This window comes from Parasteatoda tepidariorum, chromosome 4 (genome assembly GCF_982258835.1).
Source record: "Parasteatoda tepidariorum strain Cologne lab strain chromosome 4, Ptep-v5.0, whole genome shotgun sequence".
NCBI lineage: Eukaryota > Metazoa > Arthropoda > Arachnida > Araneae > Theridiidae > Parasteatoda > Parasteatoda tepidariorum.
The window spans coordinates 67,847,751-67,865,051 of NC_141758.1; the positions used below are offsets into that span (position 1 = coordinate 67,847,751).

The following is a 17,301-nucleotide window of genomic DNA, read 5'->3' on the forward strand; positions in this document are numbered from 1 at the left end:
TAAATGCGAATTATTCTTTTATAAACATTTCATAAAATGTTGGCTGTATATCAACTAAGGAAAAAAATAATTAATAGCTTCACCGCCTGCGTTGCAACGTAGAATAACATCGAAACAATTATGACGTAAGAACGGAAGAATGTACCACAAGTTTTTTACTTTACAGCCCTTGTTTTCGAAAAGGAAAGTTATGAACAATTACCTATTGTTTAAATCTTCTTATTTTAGTATCAAACGATGCCGGATATTCCATTATATTACATTTTAAAGCAAAGTATATAAATGTGTCTCCAAATAATACGCAGAAGCTAACGGTATTTTGAAATCGTAAGAAAATATGGCGAAGCTATCAGTAAGTAAAATTTACAAAGTTTGATTCGACAAAATTCATTTAAATTTTAAACTATTATTTAAAAATTATATGAAATAGATAATAAAATAAATAAGAAATTATATAATAAGCAATATATTAGATAATTTTCTATTATGTTACATTTTAAAGCAACGTAAATAAAGCTGTAAATATGTCTTAGTCTAATACGCAAAAGTTGCCAGTATTTTGAAATTGTCAGAAAATATGGTGAAGTTATCAGTAAGTAAAATTCATAAACTTAGATTCGAAAGAATTCGATTAAGTTTTAAACTATTATTTAAAAGAAAATAAATAAATTATATAATAACTAATAAATTACGTAATAAATAATAAATTTTATAATAAATAATAAACTATAGAATATTCTATTTATACATTTTTAAGCAAAGTTTATAAAGCTGTCTCCGTCTAATACACGAAAACTGCCAGTTTTTTGAAATTGTAAGAAAACATGGCGAAGTTAACTGTAAGTGCAATTTAAAAAATTAGATTCGAGAGAATTCGATTAAGTTTTGAACTATTATTTTAAAAAATAAATAAATTACATAATAACTAATAAATTACGTAATAAATAATAAGTTTTATAATAAATAATAAACTATAGAATATTCTATTATTGTACATTTTTAAGCAAAGTTTATAAAACTGTCTCCGTCTAATACGGAAAAACTGCCAGTTTTTTGAAATTGTAAGAAAACATGGCGAACAATTTACAAAATTAGACTCGACGAAATCTGATTAGGTTTTAAACTATTATTTAAAAAATATAATTAATAATTAATAAAATATTTAATCTCTCTATATAAAAAAGGAATGTCTGTGTGTGTGTCCTTTAAAGACTTCTAAACCATCCGACCTAAAGCTATGAAATTTGGCCTACAGATAGTTCAAAGCACGAGAAAGGTCAGTGTCGGCATTAGAACATTCTACGACAAACTGTTCGTGTCGGATGAGTGAAAAACGAAATGGAATTTTCTGATTGGTTGAGTAGCCATTGTTTTAAATTTAAAGTTTCAATTGTTCACATATTTTAAAGATAATCTTACTGATCCTTGTTAGCTTATAGCTCTATTTTATCAAAAAAAGTCTATTGCACGTATTTAAATATTTAATTATTTCATATTCGCTGTGTCAGATAAATTCAATGAGCATTGCGGGGTAGAGAGCGTGGTCCACGTCACCAAATTTTTACTTTGTCTGATACCACGTAGAGCCCCTACCCAAGTAGCACAGGGATATTGTAACAGCTTTAGTCTACATCGACCGACATTGCCAATATTGGCGAAATTCGACATTGTGTGTACGATATTGTACGATTCCCGTCGATTTCACATTAAAAGTCTGTTTGTAAAACTTTTCATTTTAAACTTTATTGTGTTCTTAAATCAAAATTAATCATTTAAAAGGCAAAAAATGACGTCAAATTGTTATAATTCCAAAAAATAAATTTAAAATATAAATTTAGAGATATCCGAAATGCTGATAGATATCGATCGACGTTCCCCAACGTTTTAACAATATCAAACAATATTGTTTCGCGATATTGAATATACGTTATAAAAGGGGTCAGTTTTTATATAGTACAATGTTTCGCTACGATATTGTACAATGTTCAAAGCTAAGTTTTTACGATATCGTTTTTGTGAATTGTGCTACTTTGGTACACCACCCACTTTTGTTTTATTTATATTAATTCACTTAAACAGTTCCTAAAAAATTACTTATTTAAAACCAACGGTAATGGAATAGAAAAAAATATTTATGTATTCAAAAGTAAAATTAATTCGTTAAGGAGAAACATAAGAAATCGACGCCAATGAGAGTTAATTACGCCAATGATGCTTAATTAATTAAGGTAATATATGCGCATTGAAATAAAAGAAATAAGCTACGTACTAGGAAGCAAAAAAAATAAATAAATAAATAAATGGTGTAAAGGTATTTATTTGTCTAGAAGAACTCTAAGAAATCGTCATACTATCATTGACGAGAATGATGGTTAATTAATGAAATTGGAATAAAAAAGTAACTTCTGAACATAAAAGAAAAAATAAGTAGAGAAGATAGTTATTCGTGTTTTGAATAACTGGAAGAATCTGCATATTATTATTGAAACTAATGCTCAATTGATAAAAATAATGTCTATTAATTGAAATAAAATAAAATGAAATAAGCTATGTGCTGAAACGCAAAGCTCATGGAGGAAAGATTAATGGGAAATTCGTTTAAGAAAAGCGCAAAAAAACACCAGCCACAGAAGACGCTTAATTCATATACATCATTGACTGTAATATGTACTATTGGTATTATGGTAATTGGCGAATTGATTTTGATAAGAATTCTACAACGGGTTTTCCGTAGTTTCAGAAAATATTTTCTCCAGTGGTAGCTAAGATAGTACATTAATATTTTAATGAATTAGAATTGAAAGAACTTATTTCCACCACTACTTATAAATATTTTAACAGTAAAAGTAAAGGTCAGATAGATAAATGGTCATGCTCCAAAATCGTTATGAAGTTCTAATATTATTTTTAAAAAAAATTCGGCTCTGGTTGGCTGCCACTGACGAATATGTATAGACTCAAATGGAAGAATTATGTAACACGTACCCAATATTCTAATATTGGTAGACAATATTAAATTGATATATTTGGTGATTATTAAAAATGCATCAATCAGTTTTAATACCGATACTTTTAAATTGAGTGTTTTACGACCCCTCGAAAGGGATATGAACCTGAAAAAATCACTTAATAGTGGTAAATATTATTTACCATGCATTGGCCGCGAGCAATTGCATCATACAAGAGATGATAAATAGATTTTATCTTTATTCCAATGGCATGAATTACAAACAACGAGCTATGCTTACCTTGGCAACGTAAAGATGCCGAAGATTACAACATATAACATTAAATAAAAAAATTGAAATTATTTTAGTTTTATTAATTGCGAAACTTAGTGGAAGAACCAGGTAAGTAACATTTTCAGAACGAAATGGAACACATATATTCGAATTATTTTAGCACCAATTTATTGGAAGGTGGGACTAATAATTCTTTGCCTTATTTTATTTACCACTGTCTAATTTGAACTAAAAATCATGCAATCATACTAAAAACTATTATGGATTTCTTTTTGCATCGACAAAATTATTAAGTTTAACTATTAATTAATTTGACGATGCACTTACTTAATACTTCAATATTTATATTTACATATTACTCTTTTCTATATTGTAAGTATTTACATACTTTCAGTATTAATGTTTTGACTTTGCATTACTTTTTCTAAAATAGTTTCAATAAATAATGGGAGATTGTATTTATAGAGAAGCTGAATCGCCGTTCTTCGTACGGGATTAAAAAAAAGTAAATAAATCACTGCTATATAACACTTAAATCATGCACAAAACTAAAAGGTACATACCACCCCCATATATAAAGCGAAATTAATTTTAATTATATTTATTTACACTTTTTTAATGTGGCTGTATAGTGTCGAAAGTAATTAATAAAGTGTAAATAACTGAAGAGTATAAAGAAATGATCAGTTTAAGACCCATGAGTAAGTTTTAAGATAGGAATTTAATCTTTTATTCAACGCGACTGTATTGTGCCGAAAATAATTAATAAAGTGTAAATAAATGAAGAGTATAAAGAAATGATCAGTTTAAGACCCATGAGTAAGTTTTAAGCTAGGAACTTAATCTTTTACTCAACGCGACTGTATTATGCCGCAAATAATTAATAAAGTGTAAATAAATGAAGAGTATAAAGAAATGATCAGTTTAAGACCCATGAGTAAGTTTTAAGATAGGAACTTAATCTTTTATTCAACGCGACTGTATTGTGTCGAAAATAATTAATAAAGTGTAAATAAATGAAAAGTATAAAGAAATGACCAGTTTAGGACGCATGAGTAAGTTATGAGATAGGAACCGAATCTTTTTATTTAACGCGACTGTATTGTGTCGAAAATAATTAATAAAGTGTAAATAAATGAAGAGTATAAAGAAATGATCAGTTTAAGACGCATGAGTAAGTTTTAAGCTAGGAACTTAATCTTTTACTCAACGCGACTGTATTATGCCGAAAATAATTAATAAAGTGTAAATAAATGAAGAGTATAAAGAAATTATCAGTTTAAGACCCATGAGTAAGTTTTAAGCTAGGAACTTAATCTTTTACTCAACGCGACTGTATTATGCCGAAAATAATTAATAAAGTGTAAATAAATGAAGAGTATAAAGAAATGATCAGTTTAAGACCCATGAGTAAGTTTTAAGATAGGAACTTAATCTTTTATTCAACGCGACTGTATTGTGTCGAAAATAATTAATAAAGTGTAAATAAATGAAAAGTATAAAGAAATGACCAGTTTAGGACGCATGAGTAAGTTATGAGATAGGAACCGAATCTTTTTATTTAACGCGACTGTATTGTGTCGAAAATAATTAATAAAGTGTAAATAAATGAAGAGTATAAAGAAATGATCAGTTTAAGACGCATGAGTAAGTTTTAAGCTAGGAACTTAATCTTTTACTCAACGCGACTGTATTATGCCGAAAATAATTAATAAAGTGTAAATAAATGAAGAGTATAAAGAAATGATCAGTTTAAGACCCATGAGTAAGTTTTAAGATAGGAACTTAATCTTTTATTCAACGCGACTGTATTGTGTCGAAAATAATTAATAAAGTGTAAATAAATGAAAAGTATAAAGAAATGACCAGTTTAGGACGCATGAGTAAGTTATGAGATAGGAACCGAATCTTTTTATTTAACGCGACTGTATTGTGTCGAAAATAATTAATAAAGTGTAAATAAATGAAGAGTATAAAGAAATGATCAGTTTAAGACGCATGAGTAAGTTTTAAGCTAGGAACTTAATCTTTTACTCAACGCGACTGTATTATGCCGAAAATAATTAATAAAGTGTAAATAAATGAAGAGTATAAAGAAATGATCAGTTTAAGACCCATGAGTAAGTTTTAAGATAGGAACTTAATCTTTTATTCAACGCGACTGTATTGTGTCGAAAATAATTAATAAAGTGTAAATAAATGAAAAGTATAAAGAAATGACCAGTTTAGGACGCATGAGTAAGTTATGAGATAGGAACCGAATCTTTTTATTTAACGCGACTGTATTGTGTCGAAAATAATTAATAAAGTGTAAATAAATGAAGAGTATAAAGAAATGATCAGTTTAAGACGCATGAGTAAGTTTTAAGCTAGGAACTTAATCTTTTACTCAACGCGACTGTATTATGCCGAAAATAATTAATAAAGTGTAAATAAATGAAGAGTATAAAGAAATGATCAGTTTAAGACCCATGAGTAAGTTTTAAGATAGGAACTTAATCTTTTATTCAACGCGACTGTATTGTGTCGAAAATAATTAATAAAGTGTAAATAAATGAAAAGTATAAAGAAATGACCAGTTTAGGACGCATGAGTAAGTTATGAGATAGGAACCGAATCTTTTTATTTAACGCGACTGTATTGTGTCGAAAATAATTAATAAAGTGTAAATAAATGAAGAGTATAAAGAAATGATCAGTTTAAGACGCATGAGTAAGTTTTAAGCTAGGAACTTAATCTTTTACTCAATGCGACTGTATTATGCCGAAAATAATTAATAAAGTGTAAATAAATGAAGAGTATAAAGAAATGATCAGTTTAAGACCCATGAGTAAGTTTTAAGATAGGAACTTAATCTTTTATTCAACGCGACTGTATTGTGTCGAAAATAATTAATAAAGTGTAAATAAATGAAAAGTATAAAGAAATGACCAGTTTAGGACGCATGAGTAAGTTATGAGATAGGAACCGAATCTTTTTATTTAACGCGACTGTATTGTGTCGAAAATAATTAATAAAGTGTAAATAAATGAAGAGTATAAAGAAATGATCAGTTTAAGACGCATGAGTAAGTTTTAAGCTAGGAACTTAATCTTTTACTCAACGCGACTGTATTATGCCGAAAATAATTAATAAAGTGTAAATAAATGAAGAGTATAAAGAAATGATCAGTTTAAGACCCATGAGTAAGTTTTAAGATAGGAACTTAATCTTTTATTCAACGCGACTGTATTGTGTCGAAAATAATTAATAAAGTGTAAATAAATGAAAAGTATAAAGAAATGACCAGTTTAGGACGCATGAGTAAGTTATGAGATAGGAACCGAATCTTTTTATTTAACGCGACTGTATTGTGTCGAAAATAATTAATAAAGTGTAAATAAATGAAGAGTATAAAGAAATGATCAGTTTAAGACGCATGAGTAAGTTTTAAGCTAGGAACTTAATCTTTTACTCAATGCGACTGTATTATGCCGAAAATAATTAATAAAGTGTAAATAAATGAAGAGTATAAAGAAATGATCAGTTTAAGACCCATGAGTAAGTTTTAAGATAGGAACTTAATCTTTTATTCAACGCGACTGTATTGTGTCGAAAATAATTAATAAAGTGTAAATAAATGAAAAGTATAAAGAAATGACCAGTTTAGGACGCATGAGTAAGTTATGAGATAGGAACCGAATCTTTTTATTTAACGCGACTGTATTGTGTCGAAAATAATTAATAAAGTGTAAATAAATGAAGAGTATAAAGAAATGATCAGTTTAAGACGCATGAGTAAGTTTTAAGCTAGGAACTTAATCTTTTACTCAACGCGACTGTATTATGCCGAAAATAATTAATAAAGTGTAAATAAATGAAGAGTATAAAGAAATGATCAGTTTAAGACCCATGAGTAAGTTTTAAGATAGGAACTTAATCTTTTATTCAACGCGACTGTATTGTGTCGAAAATAATTAATAAAGTGTAAATAAATGAAAAGTATAAAGAAATGACCAGTTTAGGACGCATGAGTAAGTTATGAGATAGGAACCGAATCTTTTTATTTAACGCGACTGTATTGTGTCGAAAATAATTAATAAAGTGTAAATAAATGAAGAGTATAAAGAAATGATCAGTTTAAGACGCATGAGTAAGTTTTAAGCTAGGAACTTAATCTTTTGCTCAACGCGACTGTATTATGCCGAAAATAATTAATAAAGTGTAAATAAATGAAGAGTATAAAGAAATGATCAGTTTAAGACCCATGAGTAAGTTTTAAGATAGGAACTTAATCTTTTATTCAACGCGACTGTATTGTGTCGAAAATAATTAATAAAGTGTAAATAAATGAAAAGTATAAAGAAATGACCAGTTTAGGACGCATGAGTAAGTTATGAGATAGGAACCGAATCTTTTTATTTAACGCGACTGTATTGTGTCGAAAATAATTAATAAAGTGTAAATAAATGAAGAGTATAAAGAAATGATCAGTTTAAGACGCATGAGTAAGTTTTAAGCTAGGAACTTAATCTTTTACTCAACGCGACTGTATTATGCCGAAAATAATTAATAAAGTGTAAATAAATGAAGAGTATAAAGAAATGATCAGTTTAAGACCCATGAGTAAGTTTTAAGCTAGGAACTTAATCTTTTACTCAACGCGACTGTATTATGCCGAAAATAATTAATAAAGTGTAAATAAATGAAGAGTATAAAGAAATGATCAGTTTAAGACCCATGAGTAAGTTTTAAGATAGGAACTTAATCTTTTATTCAACGCGACTGTATTGTGTCGAAAATAATTAATAAAGTGTAAATAAATGAAAAGTATAAAGAAATGACCAGTTTAGGACGCATGAGTAAGTTATGAGATAGGAACCGAATCTTTTTATTTAACGCGACTGTATTGTGTCGAAAATAATGAATAAAGTGTAAATAAATGAAGAGTATAAAGAAATGATCAGTTTAAGACCCATGAGTAAGTTTTAAGATAGGAACTTAATCTTTTATTCAACGCGACTGTATTGTGTCAAAAATAATTAATAAAGTGTAAATAAATGAAAAGTATAAAGAAATGACCAGTTTAGGACGCATGAGTAAGTTATGAGATAGGAACCGAATCTTTTTATTTAACGCGACTGTATTGTGTCGAAAATAATTAATAAAGTGTAAATAAATGAAGAGTATAAAGAAATGATCAGTTTAAGACGCATGAGTAAGTTTTAAGCTAGGAACTTAATCTTTTGCTCAACGCGACTGTATTATGCCGAAAATAATTAATAAAGTGTAAATAAATGAAGAGTATAAAGAAATGATCAGTTTAAGACCCATGAGTAAGTTTTAAGATAGGAACTTAATCTTTTATTCAACGCGACTGTATTGTGTCGAAAATAATTAATAAAGTGTAAATAAATGAAAAGTATAAAGAAATGACCAGTTTAGGACGCATGAGTAAGTTATGAGATAGGAACCGAATCTTTTTATTTAACGCGACTGTATTGTGTCGAAAATAATTAATAAAGTGTAAATAAATGAAGAGTATAAAGAAATGATCAGTTTAAGACGCATGAGTAAGTTTTAAGCTAGGAACTTAATCTTTTACTCAACGCGACTGTATTATGCCGAAAATAATTAATAAAGTGTAAATAAATGAAGAGTATAAAGAAATGATCAGTTTAAGACCCATGAGTAAGTTTTAAGCTAGGAACTTAATCTTTTACTCAACGCGACTGTATTATGCCGAAAATAATTAATAAAGTGTAAATAAATGAAGAGTATAAAGAAATGATCAGTTTAAGACCCATGAGTAAGTTTTAAGATAGGAACTTAATCTTTTATTCAACGCGACTGTATTGTGTCGAAAATAATTAATAAAGTGTAAATAAATGAAAAGTATAAAGAAATGACCAGTTTAGGACGCATGAGTAAGTTATGAGATAGGAACCGAATCTTTTTATTTAACGCGACTGTATTGTGTCGAAAATAATTAATAAAGTGTAAATAAATGAAGAGTATAAAGAAATGATCAGTTTAAGACGCATGAGTAAGTTTTAAGCTAGGAACTTAATCTTTTACTCAACGCGACTGTATTATGCCGAAAATAATTAATAAAGTGTAAATAAATGAAGAGTATAAAGAAATGATCAGTTTAAGACCCATGAGTAAGTTTTAAGATAGGAACTTAATCTTTTATTCAACGCGACTGTATTGTGTCGAAAATAATTAATAAAGTGTAAATAAATGAAAAGTATAAAGAAATGACCAGTTTAGGACGCATGAGTAAGTTATGAGATAGGAACCGAATCTTTTTATTTAACGCGACTGTATTGTGTCGAAAATAATTAATAAAGTGTAAATAAATGAAGAGTATAAAGAAATGATCAGTTTAAGACGCATGAGTAAGTTTTAAGCTAGGAACTTAATCTTTTACTCAACGCGACTGTATTATGCCGAAAATAATTAATAAAGTGTAAATAAATGAAGAGTATAAAGAAATGATCAGTTTAAGACCCATGAGTAAGTTTTAAGATAGGAACTTAATCTTTTATTCAACGCGACTGTATTGTGTCGAAAATAATTAATAAAGTGTAAATAAATGAAAAGTATAAAGAAATGACCAGTTTAGGACGCATGAGTAAGTTATGAGATAGGAACCGAATCTTTTTATTTAACGCGACTGTATTGTGTCGAAAATAATTAATAAAGTGTAAATAAATGAAGAGTATAAAGAAATGATCAGTTTAAGACGCATGAGTAAGTTTTAAGCTAGGAACTTAATCTTTTACTCAACGCGACTGTATTATGCCGAAAATAATTAATAAAGTGTAAATAAATGAAGAGTATAAAGAAATGATCAGTTTAAGACCCATGAGTAAGTTTTAAGATAGGAACTTAATCTTTTATTCAACGCGACTGTATTGTGTCGAAAATAATTAATAAAGTGTAAATAAATGAAAAGTATAAAGAAATGACCAGTTTAGGACGCATGAGTAAGTTATGAGATAGGAACCGAATCTTTTTATTTAACGCGACTGTATTGTGTCGAAAATAATTAATAAAGTGTAAATAAATGAAGAGTATAAAGAAATGATCAGTTTAAGACGCATGAGTAAGTTTTAAGCTAGGAACTTAATCTTTTACTCAATGCGACTGTATTATGCCGAAAATAATTAATAAAGTGTAAATAAATGAAGAGTATAAAGAAATGATCAGTTTAAGACCCATGAGTAAGTTTTAAGATAGGAACTTAATCTTTTATTCAACGCGACTGTATTGTGTCGAAAATAATTAATAAAGTGTAAATAAATGAAAAGTATAAAGAAATGACCAGTTTAGGACGCATGAGTAAGTTATGAGATAGGAACCGAATCTTTTTATTTAACGCGACTGTATTGTGTCGAAAATAATTAATAAAGTGTAAATAAATGAAGAGTATAAAGAAATGATCAGTTTAAGACGCATGAGTAAGTTTTAAGCTAGGAACTTAATCTTTTACTCAACGCGACTGTATTATGCCGAAAATAATTAATAAAGTGTAAATAAATGAAGAGTATAAAGAAATGATCAGTTTAAGACCCATGAGTAAGTTTTAAGATAGGAACTTAATCTTTTATTCAACGCGATTGTATTGTGTCGAAAATAATTAATAAAGTGTAAATAAATGAAAAGTATAAAGAAATGACCAGTTTAGGACGCATGAGTAAGTTATGAGATAGGAACCGAATCTTTTTATTTAACGCGACTGTATTGTGTCGAAAATAATTAATAAAGTGTAAATAAAGGAAGAGTATAAAGAAATGATCAGTTTAAGACGCATGAGTAAGTTTTAAGCTAGGAACTTAATCTTTTACTCAATGCGACTGTATTATGCCGAAAATAATTAATAAAGTGTAAATAAATGAAGAGTATAAAGAAATGATCAGTTTAAGACCCATGAGTAAGTTTTAAGATAGGAACTTAATCTTTTATTCAACGCGACTGTATTGTGTCGAAAATAATTAATAAAGTGTAAATAAATGAAAAGTATAAAGAAATTACCAGTTTAGGACGCATGAGTAAGTTATGAGATAGGAACCGAATCTTTTTATTTAACGCGACTGTATCATGCCGAAAATAATTAATAAAGTGTAAATAAATGAAAAGTATAAAGAAATGACCAGTTTAGGACGCGTGAGTAAGTTATGAGATAGGAACTGAATCTTTTTATTTAACATGACTATATTGTGTCGAAAATAATTAACAAAGATATTAATAGCTGGATTTGAGGGGTTCATTTGGTAGACATTTTAGTAATTTTTTAAAAAATCTTTTGGCTCAAATGAGAACTTTGATACTAATACCAAGTCAAAGCATAGGTGTTAAAATTTAGAGAAACATATATGTATGCTAATATACTAACTATTATATACAGAGTGAAAGGGACAAAATAAAATATTTTTTAAAAATATTTTATACATGTTTTTTAGCATAAGTATACATTTTTCGAAATTTTGACACCTATCCTTTGACTTGGATACGATATGAGGCGGGATAAAAAAATTCTGTAAAGGCTACATTTAATGTACACTTTTGTCTACTTCGGTTATAGGGATTCCCCTTTATTGCTTTATAATTATTATTACTAGCTGGTTTTGAAGGGATCATTTGGTGGACACGTTAATAATTTTTTGGTTCAAATGAAAATTTTGATACTAATACCAAGTCAAAAGATAGATGTCAAAATTTAGAAAAACATATGCGTACGCTAAGAAATATGTATAAAAATTTTTAAAAAAATATTTTCTTTTGTCCTTGTCATTCTATATATAATAGTTAGCGCAGGTGTAACTAAAATCAATGATATTGCAAAATACGATATGAGGCGGGTTAAAAAATTCTGTATAGTCTACATTTAATGTATACTAATGTCTACTTCGGTTACAGGTATTCCGCTTTCTAATTATTTTTATTAATAGCTGGTTTTGAGAGGATCATTTGGTTTACGCTTTAATTTCTCTCTCGTATCCATACGAATGATTCTTTCTTAACTTTATTAGTCCTGATATACACCGAAGAGCCATTACATTATGACCACCCTCCATCTATAACAATGGGCTCACCCAGGTTTTCATGTTTTCTCGCCCAGGAACAATGTTTTCATGGGGCACATTAAGTCCCATAATCCTCATAGAACAATCCCTGACGTCTGTAAGCTACTTGAATATAGTTACAGACCAAGTTTACCCATTCATGACTACAGTTTTTCCTGCGGGGGATGCTGTTTACCAACAGGATAATGCACCATGTCATAAGGGTCGAATCGTCATGGATTGGTTCGAGGAACATTCCAGTGACTTTCAAGTCATGTCTTGGCCCCCAAATTCACCTGAATTTAATCCAATAGAGCATTTGTGGTCCTACTTGGAAAACAAAATTCGTGCTGCCACGCTACCCCCTCGCAATGTGAAGGAATTGCAGGACCAGTTGGTGAGCCCTTGGTACCAGATCAGCACCTTGTGGAATCAATGCCACAGCGGGTGCTAGCAGTTTTGAGGGCTAAAGGTGGTCCTACATGTTATTAGCAGGGTGGTCATAATGTAATGGCTCTTCGGTGTATATATATATATGGGTCATTCTCACGAAAACTGTCATTTTTCAGTTCATGAAATCCCAAAAAAGTAAAGTGAATAAAAAGCTCTGAAACTTTTTATATTAATAGAAATATGTAATGGCATTATAAAGAAAGTATATATCCTATAAATTATACTTAATATTTAAATTAATTAATTTTTTAAGAAATTAATTTATAATTAATTAATTTATAATAATTAATTAATTAATTTAATAAATAAATTAATTAATTTAATAAATTAATTTATTAATTTTTTAATTAATTTTATTATAAATAAATTGCCCGCCTTTTTTTTTAAAAAAAAGTGAGGGAATGACACTTATAGTGAGGGAATGATATTTTATTTTAATAAATGTTTTTATCTAAGTTACATCTACCTAAAGTTTGAAAATGATAACATACTAAGTATATCTAATATTTATTATAATTTAGTCTTATATATTTAATAGTTTTTACAGGTTTGGGAAATAAAATTGGCTGGCACGATTGAACAAAAAAAATTTGATAATATACTCATCTTGAATCATTCCCTCACTTCAGCGTCATTCCCTCACTTTATACACTAGTGAGGGAATGACGAATTCAATAAAATTTAAAAATAGCAGTTAGGCCTAATTAATTTCTGAAGTTAATCACATACAATTATATTCATACAAGAAAGCAACATATAATTATCCATTTTCTCGATGAAGTTGTATTTTATTTTACTCTAAAAAATGACATGAGGGAATGACAAATGTAAAAAATTTTACCTGGTTTGATTCATTCAAATTTATTCCACAATAAAGCTTCCTTAAGTTGAAGATGGAAACATACTGCAATTTTGTTCTATGATGCCAGTTGTTAACTTCTGAAGTTTTTATTAAAATATTTTTATTCTAAGAAAATTGCAGCTGATAAGAACATTGTAGTGAGGGAATGACGCGAAACACTGGGGACAAAGTTTAAAATAGCGCTGTGTTAATATTTTTATCAGAAATTAAACTTAAAATTGATTTTCTGAATTCTATATTTCAGTATTCTGAAATAAAAAACACGAATTTGTAAAAAAATTTTTTTTATTTCAGAAACAATTTTTTTCTTTTTTTAAATCAGCAGTGGGGACAAGTGAGGGAATGACATATTGGTATATTTTAATTACCTAAAATAAATAAAAAATAAAAATTGATAATTTTATTTTTATTCTTTTGTTAGCTTGCATTCTGAAGGACACTTTCCCTGAATTTTTTTTTCTCGTAAGCTGTAAAACAAACATAAAATATACTTGGGACATGAAAATGACTGTTTTTGTGAGAATGACCCATATATATATATGTTACGCTTTGAAAGCCTAAACATTGTAAGTTCGTAGTGTGGCCGGTGCTTCTTGAAAAAGATACAGGAAAATACGGGAATCATAATATAATTTTATTAAAGTAAGGGCCAGAGCCCCAGAATGACAACCTTACATGCTGGTGGATAGGTATAGAATAGCACATTTGACCTTGGAAAGAGGGTTTTTATATCTTTCTGGACAATATATTTAAATGTTAATAGGTCTCAGTAGCGTGGGACTGATCAATTTCCCAAGCTGCTAAAGCCCCATCATCACATTTTTTGAGATAATTAGATCAATATTATTACTTTCTTGTGGGAAAGGTTTTTAAACGTTTGCGCGTTAGATAAATGCTCTATTTAAGGATTATATTTAATACATAATTGTTTTAACATTACATAATATATATATATATATATATATATATATATATATATATATATATATATATATATATATATATATATATATATATATATATATATATATATATATATATATATATATATATATATATATATATATATATATATATATATATATATATATATATATATATATATATATATATATATATATATATATATATATATATATATTTTACAAAAAAAATCATCCTCTTTTTTTTATTATTTTTTTTAATCAGTCGTTTGTTATGTTTTTTTCATTATTATTCCCCTCCCCCTTTTTTTCTTCATATGTCTATAATTTTCCTTTGTTTTATCCTTATCCTTTGTTTCCTTTTGAACTTTTCTAATGAGTTCTGTTTACTTGCAGCTTATGCGCAATAAATGAAACTTATTGCTTTTCTTAACTTTCTTCGTGTCTTCTTGTATTTATTTACTTCGTTATATATATATATAATACAAGAGTACTGTATTTATACAGTACTCTTGTATTATTGTACTCTTTTTAATTATTTGAATCACCTGAATGCAAATCTCATTGTTCTACTTTTAGAAAAATCAGTTACATGTATGAAGTTTTGTAATGATCAATACAAATATGTGTGTTTAGAATTCTTATCAAAATTAAAGTTAAAAAAATGATATTAAAATCTAACAAATCATTACTGAGTATGTACTTAAAATCATGAAAACCAGTTTGATTACCTGATAAAACTTGAATGCATTTTTTAAATTTGTCACTCAACTATTCTGTTTCCGTATACAATCTCAGTAGTGACAAAAGGTACTTTAATGCGTTTTTTTCCTTGCTTAGAAACTAATTTGGGACTTCATTTATGATGAGGTTTTTTCTAAATTTACTTTCAGGGTGGTTATCACACAACACCCAGTATTTCACTGTATCAAATGCTATGTTTTAAGATTTATTCCAGCTTTAATTTTCACTACCTTAATATATTAATTATTTTAAACGAAATAACTTATTTGCCTTGCTTTATCCATTTTTAACGTTCTGTCTAAAAGACAATTGGCAGGTTTGTAATTAGGCTACATGAACCAATTTAGTTATATAGCTCAATAATTGTTCTTAAATATTTGCAATTTTAAAGACAATAACTTTATTTCGTGCATTTTTCTTGAATATTTAATAGTAGATAAGGTTTCATATCTCCGTTATAAAATGTTTATTTTTATTTGAAAATTATATTCATTTATTTTTTACAGCATACATTTCTCCTGTTTGGGGTTCTCGGCTTTGTTCTTGCATCGAAAGCCCAAGAATTTGATGATTCAAAACCTGGATCACCCAGAGGACCACCCCCAGATCTTTTTGGACCACCACCATTTGGAAATCGTGGTGGTCCCGAAGAAGAACAAGATGATATTTTTGGTGGACGATCCAGGCGTGCAAACAGTAGACAAGGAGGATATGGCGGACAAGGAATGGGGTATGGAGGAAAAGGAATGGGATATGGTAAACAAGGAAGTGGATATGGAGGACAAGGAGGTGGATATGGAAGACAAGGAATGGGATATGGCAGACAAGGAATGGGATATGGTAGACAAGGAAAATGATATGGTAGTCAAGGTGGCTATGGTGGTGGCTCTGGCTATTAAAACTAGTTAGAACTTTGAAAGAAAGCAAGAGTGTAAATGTTAACATTGTGTTTTTAGACTAGAACCATGCCTGCATTTCTATTTCAATTACTTGATAAATAAAATTTGAAAATATACCTTATAAAATTGTTTCTAAAGCTTTTAGTTATTAAAAATAAAATGTGTTAATAAACTATATTTAGTAGAAACTGTAAATGTTTTTAGCGTGCTTAAAAACATTTAGAATGCTTTAAGAAAGATTCGCATAATGATGATGTTAAAAAAAGAGAACATTAAAAACTATATTAAAACTAGTTATTTTTTCCTTTCAGGTTAAAAGAAATTATATTGGCATAATTACACACCTTCTTTCTTCATACAAATAAAATTTTAACAATCAAAACCCTTAACATTCCCATATCATGTAATAAAATAAAATTTTTAGAATAATTTTGCATCGAGTGGTCATTATATTTGCCGTCATATATTTTCTTAATCTACCCTTTGACGCAGAATATGTATTAAACATATTTTTTATATTTTTTTCATTATTTTGTATTAAATAAAATAATTAAATTTTTATGGTTTTGAAACGCAGCACGAAATACCGGTGTCTTTTTCGTCGTTGGACGTAAAATCTTTCAAACACGGCTCACTTCTAAACAATAATTTTTCAAATTTGCACTTATTTTCAGATCTAAGATCTAAGAGAAACAGTTATTTATCATTGAAATTTCTTTAATTTACAAGATCAATTATTGATATATTTTTGAATATTAAGGAATTTGTTTGGAATTTATATTTTAATACGAATATGATTCCAAACTGTAACAGATATTTTAGGGACTATTATACTGTTTTTTATAATTAAATAATACCAAAATATATATTTGCTTGTAATTAGAGCATCAGAAAAAATGTATCAATAGGATACCAGTGTCCCATCTGAAATGGTAAAATGGTTCATTATATTTGTTTTAAAAATGTTTATATTCTCAAAACTTTATTAAAGTTTGTCCCATAGTTCTGGACATAATCGGGGAAAATTTGAAAATTTGAAAATTTTATAATACCGTAAATATCGAAAATTAAAAAAAATATTTCAAAAAAAATTTAAAAGAAAAATGTACACGGGGTTTTTATAAAATT

The 17,301-nt window shown here is 28.0% G+C and overlaps 1 protein-coding gene across 2 annotated transcripts; it reads left to right on the forward strand.

The window, feature by feature from the left end:
* Positions 1 to 195: 195 nt before the first annotated feature.
* On the forward strand, positions 196 to 16,463 carry LOC107449181 (uncharacterized). 2 transcript variants are annotated; one of them, XM_071181706.2, is made up of 3 exons: positions 196 to 352; positions 15,781 to 16,002; positions 16,045 to 16,463. In XM_071181706.2, exons 1-3 carry the CDS (start codon positions 338 to 340, stop codon positions 16,129 to 16,131), a joined length of 324 nt encoding a protein of 107 aa, XP_071037807.1. In that variant the 5' UTR covers positions 196 to 337; the 3' UTR covers positions 16,132 to 16,463. The 2 variants fall into 2 exon arrangements, with proteins under 2 accessions (XP_071037807.1, XP_071037806.1); XM_071181705.2 differs by having other exon boundaries at positions 15,781 to 16,463.
* Positions 16,464 to 17,301: the final 838 nt, after the last annotated feature.